At 36.0% G+C, this 27,690-nt stretch overlaps 2 protein-coding genes across 5 annotated transcripts; one reads left to right on the top strand and one right to left on the bottom strand.

Annotated features, from left to right (window-relative positions):
• On the top strand, positions 1–27,451 carry LOC109093984 (leucine-rich repeat neuronal protein 1-like). 3 transcript variants are annotated; one of them, XR_006160290.1, is made up of 4 exons: positions 7–321; positions 22,560–22,668; positions 22,757–22,882; positions 24,060–27,451. XR_006160290.1 is itself a non-coding variant. In XM_042758727.1 (3 exons), the coding sequence occupies exon 3, from the start codon at positions 12,609–12,611 to the stop codon at positions 14,760–14,762; it is 2,154 nt and encodes a 717-aa protein (XP_042614661.1). In that variant the 5' UTR covers positions 1–114; positions 207–321; positions 12,354–12,608; the 3' UTR covers positions 14,763–16,169. The 3 variants fall into 3 exon arrangements, 2 of the variants coding, with proteins under 2 accessions (XP_042614661.1, XP_042614662.1); XM_042758727.1 differs by lacking the exons at positions 22,560–22,668; positions 22,757–22,882; positions 24,060–27,451 and adding an exon at positions 12,354–16,169 and having other exon boundaries at positions 1–114; positions 207–321; XM_042758728.1 differs by lacking the exons at positions 22,560–22,668; positions 22,757–22,882; positions 24,060–27,451 and adding an exon at positions 12,354–16,169 and having other exon boundaries at positions 1–133; positions 207–321.
• Positions 4,467–7,223, bottom strand: LOC109110689. 2 transcript variants are annotated; one of them, XM_042758731.1, is made up of 8 exons: positions 6,764–7,223; positions 6,403–6,526; positions 5,937–6,171; positions 5,563–5,743; positions 5,259–5,435; positions 5,068–5,144; positions 4,793–4,973; positions 4,467–4,544 (listed from the first exon to the last, which is right to left on the bottom strand). In XM_042758731.1, exons 1-5 carry the CDS (start codon positions 7,046–7,048, stop codon positions 5,274–5,276), a joined length of 987 nt encoding a protein of 328 aa, XP_042614665.1. In that variant the 5' UTR covers positions 7,049–7,223; the 3' UTR covers positions 4,467–4,544; positions 4,793–4,973; positions 5,068–5,144; positions 5,259–5,273. The 2 variants fall into 2 exon arrangements, with proteins under 2 accessions (XP_042614665.1, XP_042614664.1); XM_042758730.1 differs by having other exon boundaries at positions 5,563–5,839; positions 6,764–7,221.
• Positions 27,452–27,690: the final 239 nt, after the last annotated feature.

The following is a 27,690-nucleotide window of genomic DNA, read 5'->3' as shown; positions in this document are numbered from 1 at the left end:
TAACAAGGAGACACGGCGGATGGGAGCCAGTCAACGGATTCCCGTTGCAAGGATCCATGCAAAACCTGACCATGCGCTTGGCGAAGGTTGCACATGAATATTCGCGGAGTGGATGTAAAGAAACGATACCACTGTAAAGCAGTTCATTATTATATGGAACTTACGAGCTACGTGATGGTATTTATTATATATGGATTTTCTTTCAGTGCTAATTCGCAAGGACATAGACACTGTTTCTAGATACTGAAAGTGCATGAAGCAGTCAGCGCGGAGGGAGGACTTCAATGCCATTCGGAACGTGTAGGCTGGCAAACCAAAGAGGTATGTTCAGATAGATTTTGAAGCATCCATATACCTAGCTATTCTCTTTATGCACTACCATCTATGCATGTTAAACCAGAACCACGAGCAACTAAACAGGTTCCATCATGCGCAGTGCAATATTTTAAAAACAGCAGCCACTTGCAAAACCATTGTCTGTAAGAATGAGCTGTTGTTTTAAAGTAACTCACCCAAAAATGTGTTTCCTTCAGGTAAAAAGAAAAGAGATGATATCTATATTGCTTAGGTTTTGAGGCTTCTCTTCTGGATTAGGTGTATGGCAAGCCGTTTATGTATTTCTTTTAACAACTATAATATTGATAAATATTATATAATAAAATTGAACTAATATAATGATAATAATAATAATATGTTTATAAGCAATACTTATTTATAAACAGTACTTTTATAAATAGTACTATAATAAATAGTGTTTTAGTTATGAAATTATTATAAAGCAATCTAGTTGTGAGGTTATCTTTTAATATCATTTCAATAGCAACTGTTAGATACTAGCAGGCTACTAATTTAGATGCTACAAACTTTCACAAATAGTTAATATTTTTTTCCTAATAGGAAATCGTACATAAATATAATTCAGTCACAAAATTTTGCAGACTGGTACCACCAATGGATTAATTACTTGTTTGGATAGCTGACTAGTAGCAAATGAATAAGGACTAGTGTGTGCAGAATAATTGATGTGATACTAGCCAACATTAGATAACCTATACTAGTAACTATAATAAAAGTACTAAAAAAATAATAATAAGTACTAGTATTATAAAAATAAATAAATAATAGTTTTAAGGCATAATGTTCAACTGGCCTGCCATACGGCGTGATTTACTGCACTTAATTGCAAGGACGCATCGGCTGTTGCTCTTGAGATGTTCAAGGGCAAAACGTGTGTGATTTTTTTTATAATTTATGTTTTGTTTATGAGTTCACACAGTTTATATTGTATTTCTCTGAACAATCGCCTGGTAAAAGATAATGCTACAACGTATGTGTGTGTGTAAGCAGGAGTCAGCAAAATGTGATGGCAACGGGCGACTTTTTAAACCTTTATATCAAACTTGAATGCATGCAACGATAAAACTAACTAAACGCATGAAGCATTTGTTTGCAATATCAGTTTTACTACTAATTCTATTTGATCATGCCGTTTGCATTAATTAAATTATTCACAGTCATTAGTTTGTTATATTTAGACTCATGAGAGTTATTTTACACTGTAATTGTGGCAGAAATCGAGCTCAAACGTTGATCAGATCCCGTTACTGCTGGCTTACCGCAGGCGCGCGCATGGGGTCTGGTTGGCGATACAGAAATGTGATTTGCATCTCAATGTCCAGGCACTCCAGCAGATGTTTCGTTGCTTACTCATTCGAAATAAGACCCCACAACTTCCCTAGGAAAGACAATAAACACGGGAAGACGTCTTTTAGTCAGGGAAGGATGTATAATGAGGTTTGAGGAGGGGGGTTGTATTGTTCCTTGTTGCAGCTGTTGCGTCTGTTGCAGAAGTTGTTTTCTGACATTTGAAGAGAAGCGTCCTCATGAGCAACAACAAGGTAAAGAAAATGTCGGGCATGTGTTGATGAATTTGGCTCTCTCTTTTTTTTTTAATTTTTCTGTCAATCCAAAACACTAGTCTTACTGTGGTTTACCATGATATTAGATATTAAACAAAGACTTAAAGGGCACCTATTATGCCCCTTTTTACAAGATATAATAATGGTCTTGGGTGTCCCCAGAATGTATTTGTGAAGTTTCAGCACAAAATACCCCACAGTTAATTTATTATAATCATTTGAAAAAGTCATTTTTGGGGCCTGTTTTAAAAAGAGCTGTTTTGGTGTGTACCACCTTAAATATAAATGAGCTGCATATCCCCGCCCTGCCTTTGGATGAGGGCGTAACTGGCACACCTATTACAATGAGCGATCGGTTAGAAGCAGAATGGCTGAGAGTGGGAGACCCGGTGTTTTTGTATGGCATTCAGCCGTATATGTTTGAACCGGAATCAGACCCAGATGATGAAGAGACTCCGGCAGAAGAAACACAAATGAGAATGGAGCAGGACGTCTCTGAATGGTTGTTTGATACATTTATGTACTTATATTTTTAATCGCGTCCCCTTTGCAATTATGGATGTGCAGCACGCACTGTGATAACGTTCGCGCAATTTTTTTAAACTACAAACACAAATACTGTGATAACGTTTGCTAAGTACAAACGAAATTATATTTATGCGAGGGAACGATTGCGTTATGTTGACATTACTTGTCATACAGGTGTTTATGTGGCAAATGTGAGAAGATGGCTACAGAACCAGAAAATATATGCTGCAGGGAGATAGAACAGGTATTAATTTGTAATTGTTGCAAAAAATAATACGTGACATAAAACTGTCATACGCTATTTGTTGTATCAAAGGTTACAAGACGGATGCAACAACTTCAAGTCACTCCATCATGTATGGTAGACCATCCCGGAATGGATCCAGTTTGTTTAAATGTGTTTTCGTTACAAAACGCTTTTAACATTTACAGGGCTGACTATGGTCCCCTGCGACTTCGTGGAGTACAAAAGTGAGTGTTAATGATTAGCACATTTAAGAAAAAATGTCAATTTCTTCTAAATATTACAAATGTTTTTATGAATTTTTGATGAATTAATTTTTAGTCTAATATTTTCCCGGGTTATAAGGAAATTATAGTGAAAACAAAACATATTATAGCTTTAAATAATTTCACAACAACTTGCATATACATTTTTTTATTTACATTATGTATAAAGACACTGAACTGTACAAATAAGTTTAGAAATTAAATAATTTTAATAAAAGGACATTCCTCCAAAAAAAATTTTAACCATGATCAATTAAATATCAAATATTTCAACTCCAGACAACAAATGATAGATATTTGAAAGAAAAAAAACACAGAAAAATCCTTGAACCCTGTTTTGAGACTGTGGCTATGTGTGTGTGCCTTAGTCGTTACAGATTTTTAGCTTATCGGAGTTTTGTGAGCTGGTGCTGGGGTTTCCTTGGACGAAAAGTTCGAGTTGTGATTCCATCCTGTGTGGTCCTGAGGATTCGAAGAGAGTTTCCTGATACCCAGGGTAGTTATGTAGGTTTTCGACCACCTATTGATTAAACCGAGATACCCTACTAGAGATGGCCTCCTCCTTCTCTGGCCGGTCATACTCTGCACACAATGCTGGTGGTATTGGTATCCTCAAAACATCATCCACATATGGTGCAGGATCCACAAAGACTTTATCAAATATGAGGTCCAGCAGGTCATCCACATATCCTGTGCAATATAACATTTTATTTTATTTTAAATTAGTCAAATATTGAGTTTTCAAATAGCTTGTAAGAAATTATGCAAAAAAGATATGTACATTTGTAGTAAATTTGTTAAGTAAACTCATTTTATACATACTGAATGTTGCTTGTGTCTTAACTTCTCTGACCCGGTATTCTCCCTTCTTGGCCTTTGGAAAGGTCACTTTGAACACCGGTCGACCAGCTGCTGTCGTAGCTTGAGTACGCCCGGCATTCTCATTGTAATGTAGTGCAGCCAGGTATAGTCTGTAAGCAATAAATACATTTTCAACATTCAATGTCTACAGTGTATGTAAAAGTAAATTTATTTTTACAACAATAACATTACCTGCACAACATTCCCAGAAATGGAAAAACCACATTTTTTGGTGTAAACCGTAGTATTACACTGTGGAAAACCTCGATAGAAGAAGTCTGATAGTGTGGACTTAGCTTGGCAACATCCTTCACAATTCTCTTGTTGGAGAGAACTTTCTCCAACTTGAGATATGGCAGTGTTCCTAAATTATTGGAAGTGTTACTATAGTATGATGTAATTTTAAATAAAAAAAGGCAAGCTATATGACCTGTATACATTTTTTAAAAGTAACTATTGCTTCTTTAGCCTACATACCAGCAGCTAGCCACTTTTTTTGTGTCTCGACTTCTCCTTGTTCCATGTAGACATGCTGGAAAATTGCTGTCTTCATGTGTGTGCTTATTTTGCATGTGGTTTAGCATAGACATCCATTTAGCCACTCTTTCAGGTCCACTGCTTGATGATGCAGCAGTCCAATAGATGTGGTTTTTATACTATGCAACCATTTACGTATTTTCTCACAACCCTTTAGCTTGCACACTTTTTCCAGCTGCTTTGAAATTCCTGGAGATTTCAATTAAATACAAACATGACAACACACAATAAGTAGAGCAATGTGTCATTACATATAATGTAATGGTGGTGTTTATATATATATATATATATATACACAGTATATATATATATACACACAGTATATATATATATATAAATAATCCGCTAACACATAATGATCCGCTAAAACAGTTTCAGCGCAATTATTAGTCCGTAAAAAATTTAGAAAATGATATGATGGTAGTAAGGTTATTTACCTTTCTCTATGTGCCAGACATCATAGAATTGGTTGACATTGCGTTCCCTGAGGAATTTTTGTATTTGCGGATGTCGGTCAGTCACAATGCAGTCCAGAGTCACTCCATGAGCATCCAAAAAGTCAAGACCTCTCTTCAAACCTTCCTTTTCCATGTGGTAACTTCCTCCCACTTCATTACTCTGAAAAGCGATTAAAATATAATTATTTTTTTGCGTTTAAAATAAAATATTCAAGTTTTCCAGGACGTTGCATCAAAGGTTTCTGCTCATTTACCTGGACGAGTTGTACATCAACAACGGTGTTTGTCTCCAGGTCCATCATTGTGTAACTGCCATATTTGGCAGAGTGCCCTCAAAAACAAAAATACATAATCTCTTATTACACAATGTGCCCTGTCTATAAGATAAAATTCTATATATTTTTTTCTTTATAAAAAAACAATGTAAATTTGTCCCACAATGTACCTGGTGAGTCAGCCCTCATATCTCCTCCAACAATGACTTTTCCCTTTGAGCCAACAGCTGTAGCATCTCATCCTGCCAGTTTCTCCATTTGTAAACAATAGCAGGCTCAATGCACATTCGTGCATGACGACGAAAGGTGTCGTACTTGAAAAGATGTAACTTCATAGCTGCAAATATCTGACAACACATAGAGAAGAGTTGGTAAGCAGTAAATTAATAAATGAATAAACATAATTTTTTTTTACATTACACATTTTTAGTCTCATGTAACTGCAAAGCTATGGATTATTTCATTTACAAATACCTTTTCAATTGTGAAAAATGAAGCACCACTGAGATACACAGCAGCAGAAAGGTGAAGGTTTCCAGCTGGAGTACTGCCCAAAATCGGCTGACTGTTCCATTTCCGTGAGAACTGACAATGGTGGCAGAGTTGTTCAACACGTAGAAATGTTCCAATCCTTTGTGATCTTATATGACAGCTTCTATGACATACCGGGCACACATCAAACAGTTCCATGATGCAGGTCTCATAGACAATATATTTACAAATGTTTTGATTAGGGCTGGATTCTTGAGCTCTGAAAAAAAAAAACATTAATTTACATAAGCACTACAGAAAAATTAGATATGCTATAATTAAAACAAACATTATTCTAAAATATAATATAAACTTACGACAAGTCTTTGGGCTCTGTTATTGATGTGTCTGCCTCTGCAGGATTAAATGTGACATCAGTCTCTTGTGATGTTAGTATTGAAGAGCATTCCTGCAGGGTATCTTCATCTTCCTCAAGGTCCAGACAAGGTCTTTTTGATGAAGTCTTGAGGGGCGTGGAAGACGCAACAGCTGTATGAGAAACTAATTTTGTGCTAACATCAAAACTTGACAATGTTGTCTCTGTCTGGACACCTGGAATATATAATTCAGCAAAGTTTCAGCAAAGATTCACTTTCTCTATCGTGGCTATTCAATTCAATTCAAATTTATTTGTATAGTACTTTTCACAATACATTGTTTTAAAGCAACTTTACAGAAAATGAATTTCGAAATGTGCATATAAAAATACAATTAGCTAATACAATTATATAATATTATATTGTATACTATATAATATAAATATAGTTAAAAACATAAACATACAGACACTCCTGTGGTGTGTTTGAAGCGTCCTCATTGACAGTTGTGTACCAACACTGCATAGCTTTGATGTTTCTGTCTGCACGCCAATATCCCTCGTTCTACAGCTTCGTGTCGATGTGCTGGCCTTTGTATAAACATAGCAATTTTGATGTCTTGTCTTTACAGAAAACATACATGGTTTTTAATACAATATCTTACAAAAATTATATACGTGTGGATACACACTTTACAAACAAGGTTTACATTATATACACAGTCAGATTTTCTACGACGACGACAACAACTTTAGACGCATTTGTTATTGAACTGGCTGACATCGACTGAAATGACTATTTTCTAAAAAAACATGAAATACACTTACTTCTTCTGAAGGTGACGTTGCATCGCGAACAGTAGGCAACGATCCAGACTTGAGGATTAACTTTGAAGCAAGACCTGCTTTGAATTGACCCTCGTTCTCAAAAACAGTCAGAAAAAAATGATTCGCGCAAACATAAACGTATTTTGGAATTTTGAGTGGCGCCTTTCCTTCATAAATAAAATCCATCCACTGCGTTTTCAGTGGCTCTGATGTCGGAAGTAAGTGAAAACTACTATGTTCATTATTACATCCCACAACAGAACACTTATGTTTCTTAGGAGACATTACCGGCTGTCTTTGAAACAATGGAGGATGGTGTACAGATCACGGAGGGCGGGCTCTATGCCAAAACCAGATTGTCAATCAAACCACGTCGGTGGGGCTTAGCTCAATTCTACGTCACAGTGAGAGCAGTCTTAGAACAGGGCGTTTTGAGACAGTGCTTATGAATTATTGAGATTGTAAAAAAACCACTAGGTGGATTTTTATCATTCTAGGGTGGTTTTGCTCACACACTGCCAACACACATGTATGGTCAAACACCATGTAAATGTGAATTTTGCATAATAGGTGCCCTTTAAGGTGGTCTGGAGCTGTAAGAGGCCTGTTGTGTTTTTCCTGTAAATGTGCATTTCATGAATTTATCAGTCTGTTGGGACTGGAAGTAACACTGTGTCCAGTGTTATAGTGGTGAAAAGAATAAGTCTGGCTTTTGTGTTTGTAGAAATAAAGAGTGGAATAGACCAAGCAGCTGTTCTGCAGCCATAATCTGGTTAAGAATCACTCTGGCAAGATATCTGTTTGGACAGGTGAAGGAGGGAAAAAAAGACATTTCTTAATGCTCTTATAAATGCATGAATTTTAATAATTCTGTTTTGTAAATTCGGGAAATACGTAATTTACTTTTATGAACATAATGCATTTTTTTAACAGTTACGTATTTAGATATTTATTTTAAACAACATTTGTAATATCTTTGCAGTTTCAAGGACACAACATTTTTAACCTATTTATTTATTTATTGCACATATTGCGGTAAATCTCACAGCATCTGTACAGGATCATTCAACTTATGGTCACATGCAATGATTATAGAGGCTATTTTATATATTGAGGATTTCATATATTGAGGTTTCAATATATATAGAATTTTTTATATTGGGAGTTTTAGATATTCCAAATTCTGGAATCTATTGGGTGAAGTTTATAAGTGAAAATGGTTTGAAACAGTGCTGAAAAGAATTGAAATGGGACCTTTGGGGTTTCCCTTGCAGTTACTTCTCAGCACTCATCCTTGTGCAGTGACACAGAGGACTCCATTTGATCGGCAATCAATGTTTTTATGCCATTTGCAATAGTCCCCAGCTCTACAGCACTCTACCGCTCATGCCATTACCCCACAGTTCAACCCTGGGCAAAGCTCTGATTCACCATGCAATTAATAATACCCCTCAGATTAAGAGTTGGCAAGCGTAGACGGTCTTGAATGTTGGATGTGAAAAGATCTGCTCTCTTGGCCCTTTGCAAAGCCTTTTTGATCCAAGAATAAACTTAATTACCATTAATTTCTTACTCACTTTCTGTGAAGGTTTTTAGGAAGTGAGGCCCTTGAGAAGATTAGCAGAGAAAAGACTGGAGTTAGAGACAAGATGGTCATTTTTGGAGTTGACGTTTTAAGCCATTTTAGCAGGCCTTTTGGATTTCTTCAATTGTTTATTTGGACTTTCGTATTGTATGCTGGGAATGTATTTCCAGTGTTTCCTCTGCCTTCACAGAAAGTTGTGTGCATACAGTTTCCTGGAAATGTATTTTCAGGATATTTTAAGTCCCATAGTATGTCAGAAAAACAACCAGCCCTGTTTATATCTGTAGCAACAACAATCTGTAGTTGTTTGTTTGTTTGTTTTTTGTTTTTTCTGTTGCTATTCATAAATGGCTTGATGAATCACAGAATCAAATCATGACCAACAAATGACGTGTTCTAATGGTTGTGTGGTTTGTGTCTGGCTTGTATATACTAAATACCCTTATTTCTTATACGAGCATAACCCCATTAGTGTTATTGGTAGTAGTTAAAATATTTATTTTCTGTGAGATTTAAAAACTGCACTTTACTGTGCTCAAATTGAGATTTTGAAAGCGTAGTGAGGTTGCTTATTCAGGAGATAGTTTTAATGCATCTTCGTTGTCTAAATAACTTTAGGGTATGTTTTTACAGCCATTATGGATGTTTCATTGACTGACTAGTATGTTTTCAATCACTTAAAGTTAAAATTTGGGGCATCTAAACAAAGAGCTACTCAGGATCACACTCAAATCTTGGTTAAGGTCTTAGTGTACAATTCAAATAAACTTGCAGGCTTCAAGTGCATATTTTCCTCAAACTTGAAATAACTGCCAGACACTTGCAGTACTTTGACCCATAGATCAGCCATGTCTTCAAAACAGAAGTCTTCACTCTCTGCAGAGAACAGATCTGCATCTGTTGGTGATCTGAAATGGCAGGTGTTTCAAATAGGCTTCCATTGAATTTCACAGCTGTCATCTGTTATCTAAGACTAGGGGAAGTTCAGGATGACGGGCTGGGCAACAGGAAGCAAGCTGGTTGCAGAAGTTCATCTAATGAGGTTGGAATGGCCATTAATAGCCGATTTGGATATAAATCCTGTTTACTTATAAAGACGGAATATTTATGAGTATCATCAGAGTGTCCTATTTGTGTGGTCTTTAGGCAAATGGTACTGTGACAAATATGTTTGTTTTGTTACATCATATTTCTTCCATTCATAATTGCAGCCTCTGCACAGTATTTCCTAAATACCACTATTGAAATGTAAAAAGAGTAATTCTTTGTTTGTATTAACCTTCTAATGAGGTTTTCATTTTTTACCATCATTAAAAAATAACCAATACCCTCATTCATGAGTCCATACAGTACTTTAAACAAAAAAGGTAAATCCCCTGACTAATCTTAAGCTTTTTTTAAACTCTAAAACACTGTGCATCAAACTTAGTTTTGTTTGGTAACTTCGCTGCTAAAAGATCAATAGAATGCTCACAGCAGACTTAATGAAACTGAAGTGATGTCTCTGAACTACAGACAAAAAACTAGGCCTTAATCTAAAAACATCGAGCTGAAATTGTGGCTTAATTTTAAGCCACAGAATACAGTCTTAAATGAAATTGTGATCTCTGGATTACTTTATCCTACTTACTGGAAAGGTTTTGGCCTCCACTTGGGTAAATACTGCTATTAAGAGCTGAATCTGAGATTGACCTCAATATTAGTAAAAATGAAACATAATTCATTTGAAAATGGCAGAATATAATGGTTGCATCTGACCCATTATTTACTCATTTTAAACAGAGGAAAATACTTTAACAGTAGCAGCGTATATAACAGTTCACACAAAAGTGAAAATTCTGTCATCATTACCCACTCTAATACAATAAAAATCAGATCAGTGGAATCCAGTCTTGTTTTGGACTCCATCGACTTATATGTTAAATGGGCAAAACATTATTGAATATATGTTCTGTTGTAATACAGAAAAAATGTCAAACAGGTATGGTGGGTTAAAATTATGACAGAATTTTTATTTTGGGTGAACTGTCCCTTTCAGACATAATGCAAATTGAATGCCATGGATAATGCTAGGATCTTGTTCTGGTAAAAATTCTTAGTTAATTAGTTGCTATTCCTGGAAAATGATGGAACCCTTTTTTTCATTTATCTACCCCTCTTTAAATTTTACAGATAAGTTTAATTTTATCTTAATGACCTTATTAAGATATTTCACATCATTGTGTGATATATTGTATAACAACCTAGATAATTAGATAATGTAATATTTGAATCATTGTATCATTTTTCTTGTTCAAACCTGTAAGATAAATGAACTTCTCCCACTGACTGATTTTTTCAATGTTAAAATAGTAAATTGCCAAAGTCACCCCTTAAAATATTTGATTGATTTGACTCCCATCTTTACTCGCTTAGTGCCATTTTCAGTGTGAGATGTCATTCTGTATTGTATTACGAAACGTTCTGATAACACATTCCGGGTCCCATCTGTGTACTGCACTCTTTTGTGAAAATTGCTGAGACTGACAGTTACAGTCAGCTCTCATTCTAAATTACCCTGATGCTCCTTTGGCCACAGGGGGGAGATCAGGCCTCTTATTGATTTCCACTCTCACATTAAAGGACTCATTTACACCAGCTGTACCATGTTTCCTTCATTCATTTTCTTGGGAGTATGAGGCATAAAACTGTTCAAGCTGTCCAAGCTTGTATTTATTGGTCGATTCAACTTCACAAGAGGCTCCAAATCTCTGAAATGAATATATTGCTGAAGTTAATGTTATGTAATCTACATAACATGTAGGTGGATTTTTTTCAGTGCAGTTCAGTTGTTTTGAATCTTGCTGTTAAGAAACATTAACAAGGATGAGCAACTTTTATGGAGGAGTATCTGTTCTTAATGTAGGTGGTATTTGGCATGGACTAAATCCCTCTCGCTTGCTGTTTGTGTGATTGAGTCAGCATTAGCACCATATGGGATAGCAGATGCCCCGTTCACTGCTCTGTCAAAGATACAATAACATGCCACCTTTGTGTGCCTTTTGCTTGCGATAGATGCTTAATATCCTTGGTTATTTCATTCCAAACTTCAAAACCCCTTCTGGTGTTAAATAATCCTCAGTAATCTAGGACAACACTGAGTATGCAGAATCAAGTCAAGCTTACCTGATTTTATTTCGATTGATTTGATATGGTTCGCATTTGTGTAATATCTCATTTTTATGTTTTTTTGTTTTACATAACTGCTGCAAAGAGAGGTAATAGTGTACTTAATTAATAATAGTTATCTAGATGGAAAACCATTTTGAATCAGGGTATGGTAATATCTTGACAGGAAAGACTATAAATAAATGTGAGACATTTCTACACCTCACAAATGTTCAGTCTTTGTTTTCAATAGCTATTGTTTGATCACCTGAGGAATAATATTTCCTTCCTTTCCTTCCTTCGGTCACCGTTTCTTTCCTCTTTGATCCACCTCTTCAAGCATGTCAGATTGCAGTGAACAAAAGCCTGTGCCTCTGGTCGTCACATTATCATTATATTCGTATACTGGTTTAATGTATTTGAAACAAGGATATCTAACAATTATGAAACTTAATATAGGTGTTTGTAATGTGACAAATCTATTTCCAAGCTTACCTACTCCTTTCATATTTCTTATGCATAAAGCTTAGCTCAATTTATATATATTTTTTTTTTTAATGTAGTTAACATTTATAGTGGTAAATAAAAAATCTGCCAGTATAATTACATTTATCTTGTTTCAGTATTTTGGGGATATTTTATCTGGAAAATACTTGAATATTTAAGTTTTCTTTCACTGTAATTTTTTGCTTCATCCATGTGTAGAAATGTTGTTTCCATTGTTTGAATCCACACTTTCTGCTTTCATTTCATATCACTTACATGTTTATTAGAATATACTTATATACTTTTTCATGTCATGGGACTTTGACTGTTGCAATAAGCTTTTCTCTGTTTTTTTGTTTGTTTTCTTTCTAGGCCAACTCTTCAGTCCAAGGTTCATGCTGTGAGAAAGTGTCAAACCTGTGAGGAAGTTTCAAACCTATGTGAGCCCATGGGAACTACACCCTTTTAAATCTTTCAGAAGCACTTTTGACTCCACTGTTCAAGCTTTCAGATAGATAAAAGGGCTATTCTGCAACACTTCTGTTGAATGAGAATCTCACCTCACCATCTTTTTGACGCAATAGGAATTTCAGCTCAGATCTGAGAAGATTAACACTTACAGTCAGAATGGCAAGAGGGACTTTCTTTTTTGTTGTGCAGGGCCAGATTTGTTTCTTCCTGCTTCTGGCTTTACTTGGCCTCTCTTCAGTTCAGAGTACAGAATGTCCGCAGCTTTGTGTGTGTGAGATCCGGCCTTGGTTCACACCCCAGTCCACCTACAGAGAAGCAACTACTGTTGATTGCAATGACCTTCACCTCACACGCATCCCTGGGAACCTGTCAGCTGACACGCAGGTGTTGCTTCTGCAAAGTAACTACATTGCCAGAACTAGTGAGGAACTGGAGCAGTTATTAAATCTCACAGAACTTGATCTGTCCCAGAACAACTTCAGCAACATCCAGGATATTGGCTTGACCAACATGTCACAACTCACAACGCTTCACCTGGAGGAGAACCAAATAGTCGAGATGCCTGACTTCAGTTTGCAAGATCTCACCAATCTACAGGAGCTATACATTAATCACAATCAGATCAGCTCCATTGCACCCAATGCCTTCACCGGACTGCGTAACCTTCTGAGACTCCACCTGAACTCCAACAGACTCAAGGCCATTGACAGTCACTGGTTTGAATCAACCCCCAACCTGGAGATCCTGATGATTGGGGAAAATCCTGTGGTCGGCATCCTGGATTTGAACTTCAAACCTCTCACCAACTTGAGAAGCCTGGTCCTGGCAGGAATGGAGCTCACTGATATCCCAGGCAATGCGTTTATTGGACTAGACAACCTAGAGAGTCTCTCCTTCTATGATAATAAACTAGTTCGGGTGCCACAGACTGCTCTGCAGAAGCTTCCAAACCTGAAATTTCTGGATTTGAACAAGAATCCAATACATAAAATTCAAGAGGGGGACTTTAAGAACATGCTGAGGCTGAAAGAACTTGGCATTAACAACATGGGAGAACTTGTGTCCATTGATCGCTTTGCCCTGGATAACCTCCCAGAGTTGACCAAACTCGAAGCCACCAACAACCCCAAGTTTTCCTACATTAGTCGTTTAGCATTCCGTGACTTGCCATCACTTGAGAGTCTAATGCTCAATAACAACGCTCTAAACTCCCTCTACCAAGCAACGGCGGATTCCCTGCCCAACCTGAGGGAGATCAGTATCCATAGCAACCCACTGCGCTGTGACTGTGTAATTCAGTGGATGAGCTCAAACAAGACAAATATTAGATTTATGGAGCCTCTTTCCATGTTCTGTGCAATGCCACTTGAGGTTAGAGGTCAGCGTGTGAGAGACGTAGTTTCTCGTGAATCTACAGGCCAGTGTCTACCAATGATCTCTCACGACACATTCCCCAATCACCTCAACCTTGATATTGGGATGACAGTAGGTCTGGACTGTCGTGCTATGGCTGAGCCTGAACCAGAAATATACTGGGTGACCCCTTCTGGTAACAAAGTCATGATGGATACAGTATCCGATAAATACCAACTTAACAGTGCAGGAACTCTGCGCATATCCCACATTCAGGTGGACGACTCTGGCCACTACACCTGTGTGGCTCAGAATACAGAAGGAGCGGACACTCGGGTGACCGCCATTCGAGTCAACGGGACTCTTCTGGATAGCACCCAGCTTATGAAGATCTACGTGAAACACACAGAGTCCCACTCAATTTTGGTGTCCTGGAAAGTTAACTCCAACGTCATGACGTCCAATCTGAAGTGGTCATCCGCCACCATGAAAATTGACAACCCTCACATCACCTATACGGCTAAAGTTCCTGTAGATGTTCATGAGTACAACCTCACACACCTTCAGCCAGCCACTGAGTATGAGGTCTGTCTCTCGGTCTCGAATATCCACCAACAGACCCAGAAGTCATGCGTTAACGTCACAACCAAGCATGCTACGTTTGCGGTGGAGATCTCTGAGCAAGGCACCAATACGGCTCTGGCGGCAGTCATGGGCACAATACTGGCCATTATCAGCCTGGGCTCAATCACGCTATACATAGCAAAGAGATGGAAGAGGAAGAACTACCACCACTCCTTAAAGAAGTACATGCAGAAAACCTCCTCCATCCCCCTAAACGAACTCTATCCTCCCCTCATTAACTTATGGGAGGCAGACAGTGAAAAGGACAAGGATTGTTCTTCAGACACTAAGCATACACAGGTGGACACAACAAGAAGTTATTACATGTGGTGAAGCTTGCCAGACATTTTTTCTTCTTTAGAGCACAAAGAAACATCTTTGCTTATTTGTGCTTAACAAAGACATGGATTTTCTTTTTTCTGCTTTGCTTACTGCAAGCATCTATTCAGACTGATATCTGATGACTTTTTAGTAGAGTGTATTGCCTTTTCCTCTTCTTTGACTTTCAATATGGCAGCTTTGTTTAGCTTCCGAGACATGTTAGTAGCTGTGCTTTTTCTTTTTGTTCATTATATTTTGAAAGCACAGCATAGATAATGTCAAGGATTGACTTTGGGTCGATTGATACTGTAGCACTATATCTGATCCGATATTGATATGTCTGGCAGTATTCATAGAGAATGCATTGTTTCTTTATCTCTTTCGTAAGACAGTTTAACTGTTGTGCACTGAAATATATTAACAAATTTGTCTTTGGACTCCAATGTAAGCTGACAAGGTGAGTTTAGACTTGATAGACTGTCTATTGAAAAACATTAGCAATTGTTCTGTAATGTTGTATCAACTATAATTTGAACATTTTGGATTTTCTCAAAAGTAATTTTTGATTTAGAAGTTGAATTTGCAGATTGAAGAATTGTAAACCAGCAATAGAAATGTGAATGTTAAATAATTAGTTAAGTAGAAAAATGCTTTTTCTTTTTAAATTACTCAGATTCTTCTTTTTTAATTGGGTAGAATCTGTTAATCACTTAATTTTGTTGTAATTTAGTACACATGCAAAATATGTTGCATATTACAGCGCAAACAAAAATAAATTACAGTTTTGTTCAGATATTTTTTATACAATGATTTTCAAGTCGAGTGTCATTATTCTAGTTTCCTATTCTATCTTTCGTTCCTATTCTGTCTACCCGCAATCTGTCACCTTCTTTTTAAGTAAATTAGTGACTTATTTTGATCATGATGTAATAGTTTTAGCAATACAAATACAAAAGATCTCCATTACCAATCTCCAATAGCGATAGGATCAAGAAATGTGGTTTAAAATATATGATTATAAAACGAATAGTTCTGATCCTTGATTCTGATTGGTTGAGCCGCATTCGAAGCTGTTATAAGTTGAGGTGAGGAACTACATTGTTTGGTGGAAGAATACTGTTTTTATTTATATCATTACACTTTATTTGCTCTGTTTTATTCTGTGAAACCTTACTATATGAAATTACCGTTTTATAAAAGCAATAAGCCCCGTGAAGCCGTGGTTTACAGTGAATTTATAACAGCTAAGGGGATTTTATGCACTCCACTTCGCGTCGTGCCTAACACTGTCCCTTAGCTGTTATAAATTCACTGTAAACCACTGCTTCTTGGGGCTTATTGCTTTATTAGTCTGTCTGTCTTTCTTCCTTCAGTTATTGCCACCAAGCCCAAAGTAACCATTAAATGACCTAAAATTTTGGGATGCTAATTTAATCGCAGTTGTGTGTGTGTGTGTGTGTATGTGTGTGTGTGTGTGTGTGTGTGATTATTTGTGTTAATTATAAAAAAAATATTTTACTTTATTGGTATTTTATGTGCAAGGTTTCTGGCCACATGTTGGAGTACAGAGCCAGAAAATCCTTGAAGAAAAGAGTAAATGAACCAAAACCAAAAGAAGGTTGTGATTAGGGCTAATGTGGATAATTAACCAGTCTCCATTGGCACATGCAGCCCAGAGTGTTCAGCTTGGTCTTAATCAGCCAAATGCTAGGTCTCTTGCTAACATCAAACATTCAGAGGCATAACTATCTGATTTAACCTAAGGAGAGTCATAAATCCAAAGAATTCCCGAAAACAACATAAAAGGGGTATATTGAGCCTCTGAACCATTGCTGATGTCTGCTGCTTGATTGCCTCTTTGCCATTCAGTAGCCCACCAGTGGGAAATTATGACTGCACCCAATCATTTTAATACTTGTCTTTGTCTGACAGAATCCTAATACTGGTTTGTCTTATGCTACTTGCATCTCATGTCAAGATGACTAGTAAAATGTTGCATGTTTGCCTCATATTTGCTCAGATAAGCGCATGGCTAAAATGTCTTCATTTCATATACAGAATTTTAAGACACGATATTATTGATGATATTATTATCTCTAATCTGAAAAATGTGAAAATTGCTGGAATTAAAAATAAAAATAGTCTTAGATGAGACTGAGTATGTATTAGAAAGTGAATAGTCAGGCCAAAAAAAACAAAAAAACATTCACAAATCTAGCCTAAAGACTAGAAACTGATGCAATCAATTGTATGTACTAATGAATATAATTATTGGGATAGGAAATCCCATCTTTTATCTATATTTCTGACTGAGAAGGCAATTGCTGGAAATATCTTAAATCAGACACTCGCTTTTAGTGTCAAGGATCCTTAGTGCATACAGTATGTTGTATCACATTAAGGCATGGATGAACTCTCTATAAAAAATTTGGTTTGATAGAATAGCTAATAACACTGGTCCCTGGAAAAGAATACTTGATTCTGATTGGCCACTCGCAGTATCCAGCAATAATTGCCTATAGCAAACCCTCTTCCAGGCAACTGAAACTGGCTCTACTTCGACATCTCTTGTATCACACCATGGACTCACACTCTCTTGTTGCATGCAAATGCAACTGGCACCATATTGTGTCTCAGTTATAACTGTAGTGAAATTTACCTCATCTGACTTCTGTATTAATATTAGCCTACTGTAATATTATTGTAGTGGTTGTCTTTTTGCAAGCACAGTTGTTTTGTTCACACTGCACTAGACTTTTCTTTCTTAGTGAAATTATAAAATAATTTCAACTCATCAATATTAAATGTCCACATATTTATTTGCTAGTAGTTATGCAATAAGCTGAATAATGTACAGAGTTTGACTCCTAACCCTAAGGTTGTGGGTTCGAATCTCGGGCCGGCAATACCATGACTGAGGTGCCCTTGAGCAGGGCACCAAACCCCCAACTGCTCCCCGGGCGCCACAGCATAAATGGCTGCCCACTGCTCCGGGTGTGTGTTCACGGTGTGTGTGTATTCACTGCTGTGTGCGTACACTTTGGATGGGTTAAATCCAGAGCATTCTGAGTATGGGCTGTATGTCACGTCACTTTTTTCAACTGCCAAGTTTAGAAGAGGCTATGCATGTCTTACAGTTTCTCATAATTGTGACCAAAGAAACTTTTATCAACAATTACCTCTTCATTTAATCTCAGAGAGAAAATTACGTCTTTCTAATGAAGCACTTTTGCCTCTTAAGGGACCTATACCACTTTCATTGGCCAAGACTGAAAGATTGCTAGACTCAATAAGGTGAGCCAGGTGAAAAGGACTCTGAGGAATAATTAAGAATCACCAACACACAGAGGTAAGGATTTGCCAAAGAATTAAACTGGAGGAGGTTCCTCCTAGGGCTGTTCAGGTATTTAATTGCTTTCTGTCAGCTACCCCTGACATCATGCCAAGTGCTCTCATACTGACAGGATGTAATGCAATTCAATAGACTTTGGGCGGGGGGGTGGGGGGTGATCATTGCCAGCAAAATTGGCCAAAGTGTGATACAAGGTCATATAAAATTTATATATAACATATTATATTGGATTTATTTTACTGTAGACTTGTATTAATCATAAGTAATTCAATGGCAATAAAATGCCAGGTCTTTTTCATTTTGCATTCTGAAGCTGTTTAGTTTGTACCACAATCAGGAGAGTCACAGCAGTAATAGGTCTTGAAGAACACAGTAAAACATTTTTAGAAGATGTAAATAAAACCAAGACTGTTGGAGTATGCTATCCAAGAAAATACTACTTAAGTCTTTTTACTTGTCATTTCTTTGTAATTATTTAAGTGAAAATTGTTTCAAAGTAAAACCTACACCATATATATTTTTTTTAAATGTAAGTGTTAACCCATAGGCTTTTAAACCATCATGTTGACTATCATCAGGTCTAGACAGAAAACATCTAATTGACAGGTCATCCAGGCTGTTGCTCCTCAGTGTTGACAAAAGAGAAGATGTTTCTGAGCTGAGGCTGTGAAATCTCCCCAGGGAATTCCTTATTGATCTGACACAACTGCATCGATTTTGTTTTTAAAAGGCCAGTTTGAAGAGACACAAGTGGAGCATTATTTTAGCTGAATCCTGAATATTCACTTTTCAGATTACCACTGTTGTGTTGAAATCAGGTTTGGGACAAATTCTTCAATTTACTAATCTCCTCTGTTATATGATTGTGTTCAGAATAATCAATGTATACTTATATAAAATTAAATAACATTGAATTATGATGATAATATCACAAGCATGGGATTATGAATGAGGTGTGCAAATAAAATGCATTGTTGTTTGAGGTGGAGCTACCTGCAAGTGTTCACTTATTTAAGATTCTAAGATTAGAATGGAGCCCAGTTATGAGATGGAAGGATATAATCTTATTTTGTAAATATTAATGCAATGGATGGTGTCGACATTTGAAAGAGTAGTGTAGGAAAATATACTTGAAATGTCACTGAAAGTCATAAATTATTCTATCAGAGTTTTAAGTCTTGATCTTATAGTCTTAAGATCAAGATTTTTGTCTTGGTCTTTTATAAAGCTTATAAATTCTATGTTTACTTAAAATTTATAACTATGCACGCTTTTCATTTACAATAAGATTTTGTTTTATTTAGAATTTATGCTGATTTTAGAAAATGTACATTGAAAAGGTGTTTTGAAATAGATAATATTTAAAATAAGACAACGAATTAAATAGGAAATAACACAAATACAGATTTCAAAAGTTTATTTATTTATTTTATATTTATTTTTATTTATTGTATTTTTTTCACATTTAAAGGAATAAAAATGAACATTTACTGAAAATGTATTCTCAATGGAGAAAACAGTATTATAGATAAAGTGCTTATTTATAGCCAGAAGCAGGTTTGAAGTTCAAAACAAGATAATGATGGATTTGTTTATTAGAAACATGCATCTTTTCTCTTCACTAGACATTAATTGATGGACTGGAGTTTATTGTGATGTTTTTATCAGCTGTTTGAACTTTCTTTCTGATGGCACCCATTCACTGCATTGCAGAAAATCCTTTAGAGAGCAAGTGATATATTACTAAATTTCTCAAAATTTCTTCTGATTAACAAACAAACTCATATACTATACATCTTGGATGGCCTGAGGGTAAATTTTCAGAAAATATTCATTTTTGGGTGAGCGATTCCTTTAATTAGGTAATCACTGAATATATTTAATTGAAGTGTCTGAAGCATATTTTAATCAGATTATCAGATCAACATTAAAAGACCAGTATTCTACAGTGATGGCTGTATTTGCTCTTTTATAGTCAATCTTTATTCTGCAGACATGCTGAAATTTCAGTCTGCAGGAATCTGATGTATGTCCCCTCTCGAGTCCCAACAGTCCTGTTTCTGTGGCAACCCGCCATTTCTCTACCTGCCAAAACTGGCAGTGGCGTCTGTGAAATGCCTCCGGGCCCTCAGACAGAAATATCACTGACAAGGTCAACTCCCTGCAGGCGAAGAGCTGCAAAAAACACCTTGTAACCTCTCAGAGATGTAAAAAAAAAAGTGTGAAGCAACTGAATATTGATGGCAAATTAACCATGATAGCATCTGCCGTAATCCGTTCGGCATGTATCCGAAGTAGAATCTGACATTTTTTGAGCCTATAGTGGAATTTAAATGCAACTTCCAGAAAAATGCATCATGTTGTGTTTTTTTTTTTTTTAGACTACATGGGGGAAAATGCTAGACTTTCTGAAGGTGTTGCAGACAATTCTTGTCCCACAATGTCTAAACACTAGATCTGTCAGTTCCATAAAAGTTGGTAATCAACACCCAGTTATCACCTAAGAACATAGATAGAATGATGAAATAAATGATACATTTCTCAAGTAGGCAACAGTTGAAATCACATTACTGAAAATTTGTTTCCTCTTATAAAGCAGCCATTATACACAACTTGAAGTCAGTTTATAGATACTGTCAGGGCCGTCGCTAGTGGGGTGAAAGGTGATGACGATTATAGGGGCCCACGGCTGAGGGCTCTTCTTCGCTTTATCCTGTGCCTGAATGAACAAATACACCTTACCAGTTTAAACTTACAAACACAAAACACATGAAAAGCTCAATTCAGCACCCGCGCGCTGTTCTGTGCACACAGCGCGCACAGAGATCCGCGTCTCACAGTCCTTGAACACCGAATTGAGTTTGGTCTCTTCTTGCTCTTGAAACAACACATACATACAACAACTTGTCTTTGTGAGTATCCTCTCAAAAAGGGTCGGTTATGTCTTAAGTGAAAGTAAACAGTTGAGAAAGAAATCAGATGTGTATTATATTGGATGTATTATCTCTTAAAGTGACAGCACCTAATTTACTAGCTGCTGTTAGTGTCCTTAATGTTAATCCAATAAATTAAATGGGAGAAAATCATTTACTGCTCTTTACTGAATTACTTTGTAGTTTTAACAAGAATTTATCTTAAATAATGTTTAATTTATACATTGAAGACTATGCAATGCTATTTACATTTGATTATTCAGTTTCTGTACCTGGACACCTACAACCTTGAAAAAAACTTCAACATTGTTACATTTGTTTATTTGTGCTATTTACACAATTTCAAACAGGGCCCACGGGTACAACCTGCATCGGGGCCCCGCAAACCCCAGCTACGGCCCTGGATACTGTTAAAGAAATGCAAGAACCATGGGATGACCTAAAGCCGCGTAAAGCTTTAGTGACCTCCCTTGTGCCATGGATCAGAGTAAGACTAACATTGCTCATCAAGCTATAGCCCATAGCCACCACCTCTAGCTGTGAGAAATTAATCAAAATTTAATCTCCCCCACGGTGTGTGGGAAGCCAAGCCTCTGTACGTTGCCTGACATTTGGCTTACGAAAATAAAAATACTCTTGAAAGCAGCCCTGAATCTACTTTAGAGCTTGATGGAAACTGGTCATTTGGGTAAAAATGTTGTGGCATTGTAAATGTAGCTGGAACATAATGATCATTGGAAGAATGTTTTGCCTGATAATATACTTAAAGTTCCGTATAGCTTATTTGTTTGAATTTTCTCAAGCAATGTCCTCAAAATTAAATAGAATCTGTCTTTTTTCCAAATGATGAAACTGTCCTACTTTGAAAACAGGCTTGTTTACCAAGCCAATCACCCACACGGTCGCAACAGCCATTTTTAGACCTCAGTGAATCTTTTTTTTTTTTTTTTTTTTTGAGGGCTTCTGAGTGAGGAAAATTAGTGCACTTTCAATTCCCTTTTAAGTTTACAGGTACTGCAGCTCCTGCATTGTAAACACTTTAAATGGGTTATTACCGTTAAGTGCCATTAAGATAAATAGTAAGTGGTTTCATTTTGTGGCCTATTACTGGAGCTTGTATGTCTCTTTGTTGGACAAAGAAATATCATTCATAATGAAGTATATAGAAGGTTTGTGCACTTGAAATTTGCATAATATAGCAAGATGTCCTTCAAAATGGGAACCTCTAAGAAACTATATTTTATAAGACAGTACTGTATTATGTTCATTAAAAGCTGTGTCACCTGTTTTCCTGTCTGCTGTGACACTTGGGAATATTAATGAATGTTAACTTTTTTAGATTTATATCTAAAAAAAAAAAAAAGTAAAATTGTTTCTTATTTTCCTTTTTTTCCCCTTGCAGTTACTTTCTCAGAAGCCATCTTTCCTTTGATTAAAATTAATTTTGCTTTTTTATGAGAGCTTTACTTTGAGCATCCAAATGTTGTATAAGGACCTAGAGCTTTCTGTTTTTGTTGTTTAAAGCATCTTGTTTTGAAAGCGAGACTGAGAAGAGAGAGATGGAGACAGTGACAGAGAGATGGAGCGAGGGACTTCTCTATGTGTCAGACCTAACCTCTGCTATGATGAAAGGGTGAGGATGAAAGGGTAGGTTTGGTATAACAGCGGACACTGACTGAGAGAGTTTTAATCTTTACAGAGTGATGTTTATTCTGTTGCAGTGGGACTTCGCACTCATACTGTGGACCTCCATGACTTCCTGCAGAGAGTGCACCTGTCCTTCTCTCTCTGTCTTTCTGTCTCATGACAGTCCATCTGTGCTTTGTACCGAACAATGCACTTTAGTTGTGAGTATATTAACAGTACAGCACAACTACCATCTATCTATCTACATGTATATAATATGATTATATATTTTACAGTATATGTAATGTTTACATTTTCTACAGACTATATTTATTAATTATTTATTTAACTGTTAATCATTTCTAAATATTTAGATAACTGTACAAAAGTATGGGGTAAGTTTTTTCATACTTTCATTCAGCAAAGATGCAATAAATTGATCAACGTGACAATAAAGACATTTATAATGAAATATAATAGTAAATATAATAGTAAAAAAAAAAATCAGATAAATGCTGTTCTTTTGAACTGTCTATTTATCAAATAATAATAATAATAAAAAAAACGGTACAACTGCTTTACTATAGATGATAATAAGAAATGTTTACTGATCATCAGATCAGCTTATTAGAAGGATGACTGAAAACTTGAGTAATAATTTCTCAAAATCATCAGGAATACATTACATTTTTAAAAAATATTAAAAAAGAAAACAACAAATTTAAATTGTAATAATATTTCATATTGCTGTTTTTACTGTCAAATAAATACAGCCTATGTTTTATATTTTATCAGCCTATATTTTTTAATATTTTAACATTTTATTCCTGAATTCCTATGAATATTTCTAGCTGCAAGGATGAAGTGATATCGGTTAAAAAAAGAAATGCGAGAAGCAAAATCTCACAGATGTCTTCAACAAAAAAATATTCCAGCATCGTTAATTATCTGTTAAATGTATTAATGCAAATGATTTTGCACTAGAGGAGATTTCTCTTAGGACCTAATTAACAGCATCAATTGGCTTGCGGTGTGTTTTTAGTTTCCCAGGCATTTGTCGGTACTCTACCCCAATTCAGCTCAAGCCCTTTTTACATTTCAAATGAGAGAAAATAAGCATTTGAGATTTTTCGAGCCATGTTTATTTGATGTATTCATGCTGAATTTGATCATGTCACTAGCCATATTTAAACATTTAAGATTTCATTTTTTACTCCAGATCTGCACATAAGAAGCATTAAGTGAGTTGCTTAGCTGGAACAGATGCTTCTTAACTTTCCCTCAGCATTGACATTTGAATAGATGCAGCCTGTAGGAGTACAGATGATTTGACCATGGCAGATTCTCACTTCCTGCTCAAAAGAGACAATGATGTTCCTGTGGTATCTTGATTATTAGGAGGGGAACCTCTGGCTCTTATCAGGAGTCCCTGGACAATAAAAGTGCCACGTTACAGAGAAAAGCCATCAATCCTCACCTCTCGCTTCCAGTCGTCCCTCTCCACCACGAGTAGCTATATCAGCTCCCACCCTCAATGCAGTATTTATGGGTTAAAGGACAGCATCAAAGGCAGCCCCACTCCATCATACTTCTTTTGACCTAATTTCTGCAGAAATGGAGACGGTTTAAAGGAAGAAAGTTTGTTTCTTCTCTTTTAACATTTCTGGCTTCTTTTACCTTTTTTTTGTGCCTGAGTATGAAAATATTATCTAATTAAGGGTGTGAATGTGTTTTACAGAAAGAGAGCGAATGCTGCTGTCCATATCTGTGTTGTAGCACATATTTCAAAGGAAGAAACATTTGCAGTATCAGCATTCCCTGACATCACTGTAAGGATTTACTGTATGTGTGACCTTACATTGACTTTGAATCTAGTCTCCCCTCACAAGCCCCAACTCCACCCTTCCTCCTAAATCCTGATTTAAAGAGTTGGTTCACCCCAAATGTGGAAGTTCTGTCAGTCGTTTGTATCATTTACTTGATGTTCTAAATACATTTTCAAAGGTTTTCTTTATTCCTTGGAACTTAAAAGAATTGGGTTTTCTGTATACCATAAAGCACAACATGGCAAGGTGGAATGCTTAAGTGCGAATTAGATTTGAGATTTCAGTGGATTCTGACTCAAATGATAGTCTGTTCCTCACATAAATCTAGCACATGACCTCACACTGCTTTCATGATGCTTTTTTGGAGCTTGACAGCACCCATGTCCATTTACTTTCATGAAATCACCTGAGCTAAACCAAAATTTGAAATGTTGCCTTGGCGACAAACAAAAATAAGCTGAAGTGCTTAAATTTACTGACAGGAAATAAAAAACTGGAGAAAAAAAAAAGTAACATAAATAGTAATATTTAAAAATGTATTCATTAATTAATAAACATAACAAAGCACACAATAAAATTACTATACAAATAAAAAATATTAATAAAATTACAATAGCATATAAATAATTTTAAAATAACGCTGATTAAAATCAATAGACAAAAAGATGAATGATATAATCATAAATAAATATGGGTAGAAAATAACAGAATATACTGTGTGATATGCATAAATTCTTTGCTCAGCTGATGCGTATGTGCAAATTAAACATTTTTATATTGTACATTGTTATATTATACACATATTGGTTTGCCAATTAGACAGTTTGGTTGTAATAGGATGATAGAAGATGAAATAAGGCAGGCATTGAATCATCTGGTATCTTGCAGCTGCGTTCCTTCTGCTCTCATTGATGGCATCACATTAATTGAGGAACCACAGCTGAGTAAATACACAACGGTGAGGAAAATATTATTTTGCTGCATTTTTTCAGCACCTCATTTTGATAAGTCTGCTAGAATAGATTTATTTATTTTTAATTCCATTAAGGAAAAAAACAGAAACTGTTGCTTATATAGGAATCCATTCTGTTGTGCATGAGCCCCAGCCTAATAAATTGGTCCGGTAAATAAGATCCAGAAAATCTTTTAATGCAAAACCACTAAAAAACACAAGGCTATTTGGATTTTGGAGCTCTCCTAAATGTGTTATGTTGACAGAAAAATCTTTAGAATTCACTTGCTTCATACAATGGATTAAGCCATCAGTCTTGTGAAAGAAGAAGGAGAAGAGAAGAAATGTTTCAAGATCTTTGTAGTTTTATCACAGTTAATCCCACAGAGTTATTCAAAGATGGAGGGGGATAAAGCTCTGGGAGATGTTCAGAAAAAGGAACAAGATGAAGAAAAACAGGCAGGCAGTGAAAGTTTAACCAATGATTTGCTAGATATGCACCCTAGAGAGCAACATATGTGTGTGAGTTGCAGATGAATCCTTGTTTTCTGGCTGATTGTGCACCCCTGGGTTTGTTTCTCACTCGACCCAGACTGGGGTCCCTGATAATTATGCTGTCACAGCATTGGACCCCTCTGGTGAAGATGATGTTGAATTATTACATCTGACTACAGGAAACATTCTTAAAAACCTAAAATGACCCATAGTTGACATTTTAGAGAGAATACAGTACTTTCTCTTGTCTCTCAAGCGCTCAATGCAAACAATTTTTTGGCCTGGAACAGAAAATTAAGTTACGACAATCAAGTTACAAGAATCAAGAATACATTCAAAGGTAAGTCTCGTTAAATAATGCATCTGTAAATTAGACTTGGCAAAGTTTATTTGTTTTATAGTGTTAGGATATAGGTTGATTTGCATTCACATGATACTGCTATCACAATATATTCACACTGACATAACATATGCATTATTTGTAAATATAGATGTGTGTTCTGGGGATACTTTAAAAGTGAAGGGGATGCTTTTAAACATCATTATGGCCTGAGTTATTTCAGTTTCTGTTTGCCTTGACAAGATTTAGATCCTATTTAATCATTAAGAGACAATAAAACTGTCAAAGAGGAGACAATCTCTGAATACAGGGGTGAATGTGATTGGGTTCAGACCATGGGGAGTGTATGTGGGCTGATTTTCTATCACACTAAGGTTAACTGCCTTGGTCAAAAGTCATGAGAAGCTCACTTTAATTTTCCCCTAGCTTGAAAAGGCTGGAAACAGATTGAGTGATTTCTGTCTTTTCAAGGATCTTTCGCAGCAACAACTGGTAGACTCAAGTCATAATAAATAGTATTTTAGCATCAACTTTTCTTTCTTTGTTTACCTCAAAACTTGTTGACAGTTTTGAAGTAGCAGCCACCCTTGAACAAATGATGTATATAAATCAAATTTAATCATTTAAAACTAGCTAAGTTAGCACTGTGCTTCTGAAGGGCCATAAATAGGCAATACTCTTCCTGCACTCACAGGCATGGTATTTTCTATTTATCTCTGTTTTTGTCACTCAGTTGTGCAGAGCAATGGAATTGTCCATTCTTAGAAGATCACAAGGGTTCTGCTTAACAAAAGTGAACGGTAAACAGGATGTGGTTGATGCTAAGAAGAAATAATACGCTGTTGCCATGATTGTGAAATGTCATTTTGCATTCAAAATCACGCATGCTAAAACCACATTATCTGCAATTACAGTAAAAATACAGCAGACAACTGAAACACCTGTGCATCGTTTAAAAGGAAAGTACATTAATCAATTTGAGGCTTCCTGAACTTGGCTGACAAGTCATGAAAAAAGTAAAGAGCTTATTCAGCTTAATTTAAGAATATGGCTATATGCTAAAAAAAAAAAAAAAAAAAACTTATTTACAACTTATATTTTTTAAACAATAAACTAATACTTTTATTCAGAAAAGATGCATTAAATCAGCCAAAAGTGACAGTAAAGACATTTATATATTACAAAAGATTTCAAAACATGCTGTTCTTTTGAACTGTCTGATCACTGAAATAATGGATCACAGTTTGCACAAAAAGTTTGAGCAGCACAGCTTTTTAACATTGATAATGATAAGAAATGTTTCTGGGTCATAAAAATGGTAAGAGACCATCAGACTTGTAACCCAAAGGTTGCGGTGTAACGTGTTGTGCAGGATCAAGCACACAATGCAGGAGAAGTCAACAAACTAACAGTCTT

The sequence above is a fragment of the Cyprinus carpio genome, chromosome A6, assembly GCF_018340385.1.
Source record: "Cyprinus carpio isolate SPL01 chromosome A6, ASM1834038v1, whole genome shotgun sequence".
NCBI classification, from domain to species: Eukaryota; Metazoa; Chordata; class Actinopteri; order Cypriniformes; family Cyprinidae; genus Cyprinus; species Cyprinus carpio.
Note: the sequence above shows the minus strand (reverse complement) of the source record. Positions and strands in the feature narration are given on the sequence as shown.

What these genes read in the sequence shown, in the direction of transcription:
- LOC109110689 (XM_042758730.1), bottom strand. Translation starts at nt 7,048, where the DNA reads ATGTCTCCTAAGAAACATAAGTGTTCTGTTGTGGGATGTAATAATGAA. An exon ending in ACAGAGCCCAAAGACTTGTC is followed by an intron (nt 5,840 to 5,936) that starts GTAAGTTTATAT and finishes TTTTTTTTTCAG; the next exon opens with AGCTCAAGAATCCAGCCCTA. An exon ending in CATTTTTCACAATTGAAAAG is followed by an intron (nt 5,436 to 5,562) that starts GTATTTGTAAAT and finishes ATGTGTTGTCAG; the next exon opens with ATATTTGCAGCTATGAAGTT.
- LOC109093984 (XM_042758727.1), top strand. Translation starts at nt 12,609, where the DNA reads ATGGCAAGAGGGACTTTCTTTTTTGTTGTGCAGGGCCAGATTTGTTTC.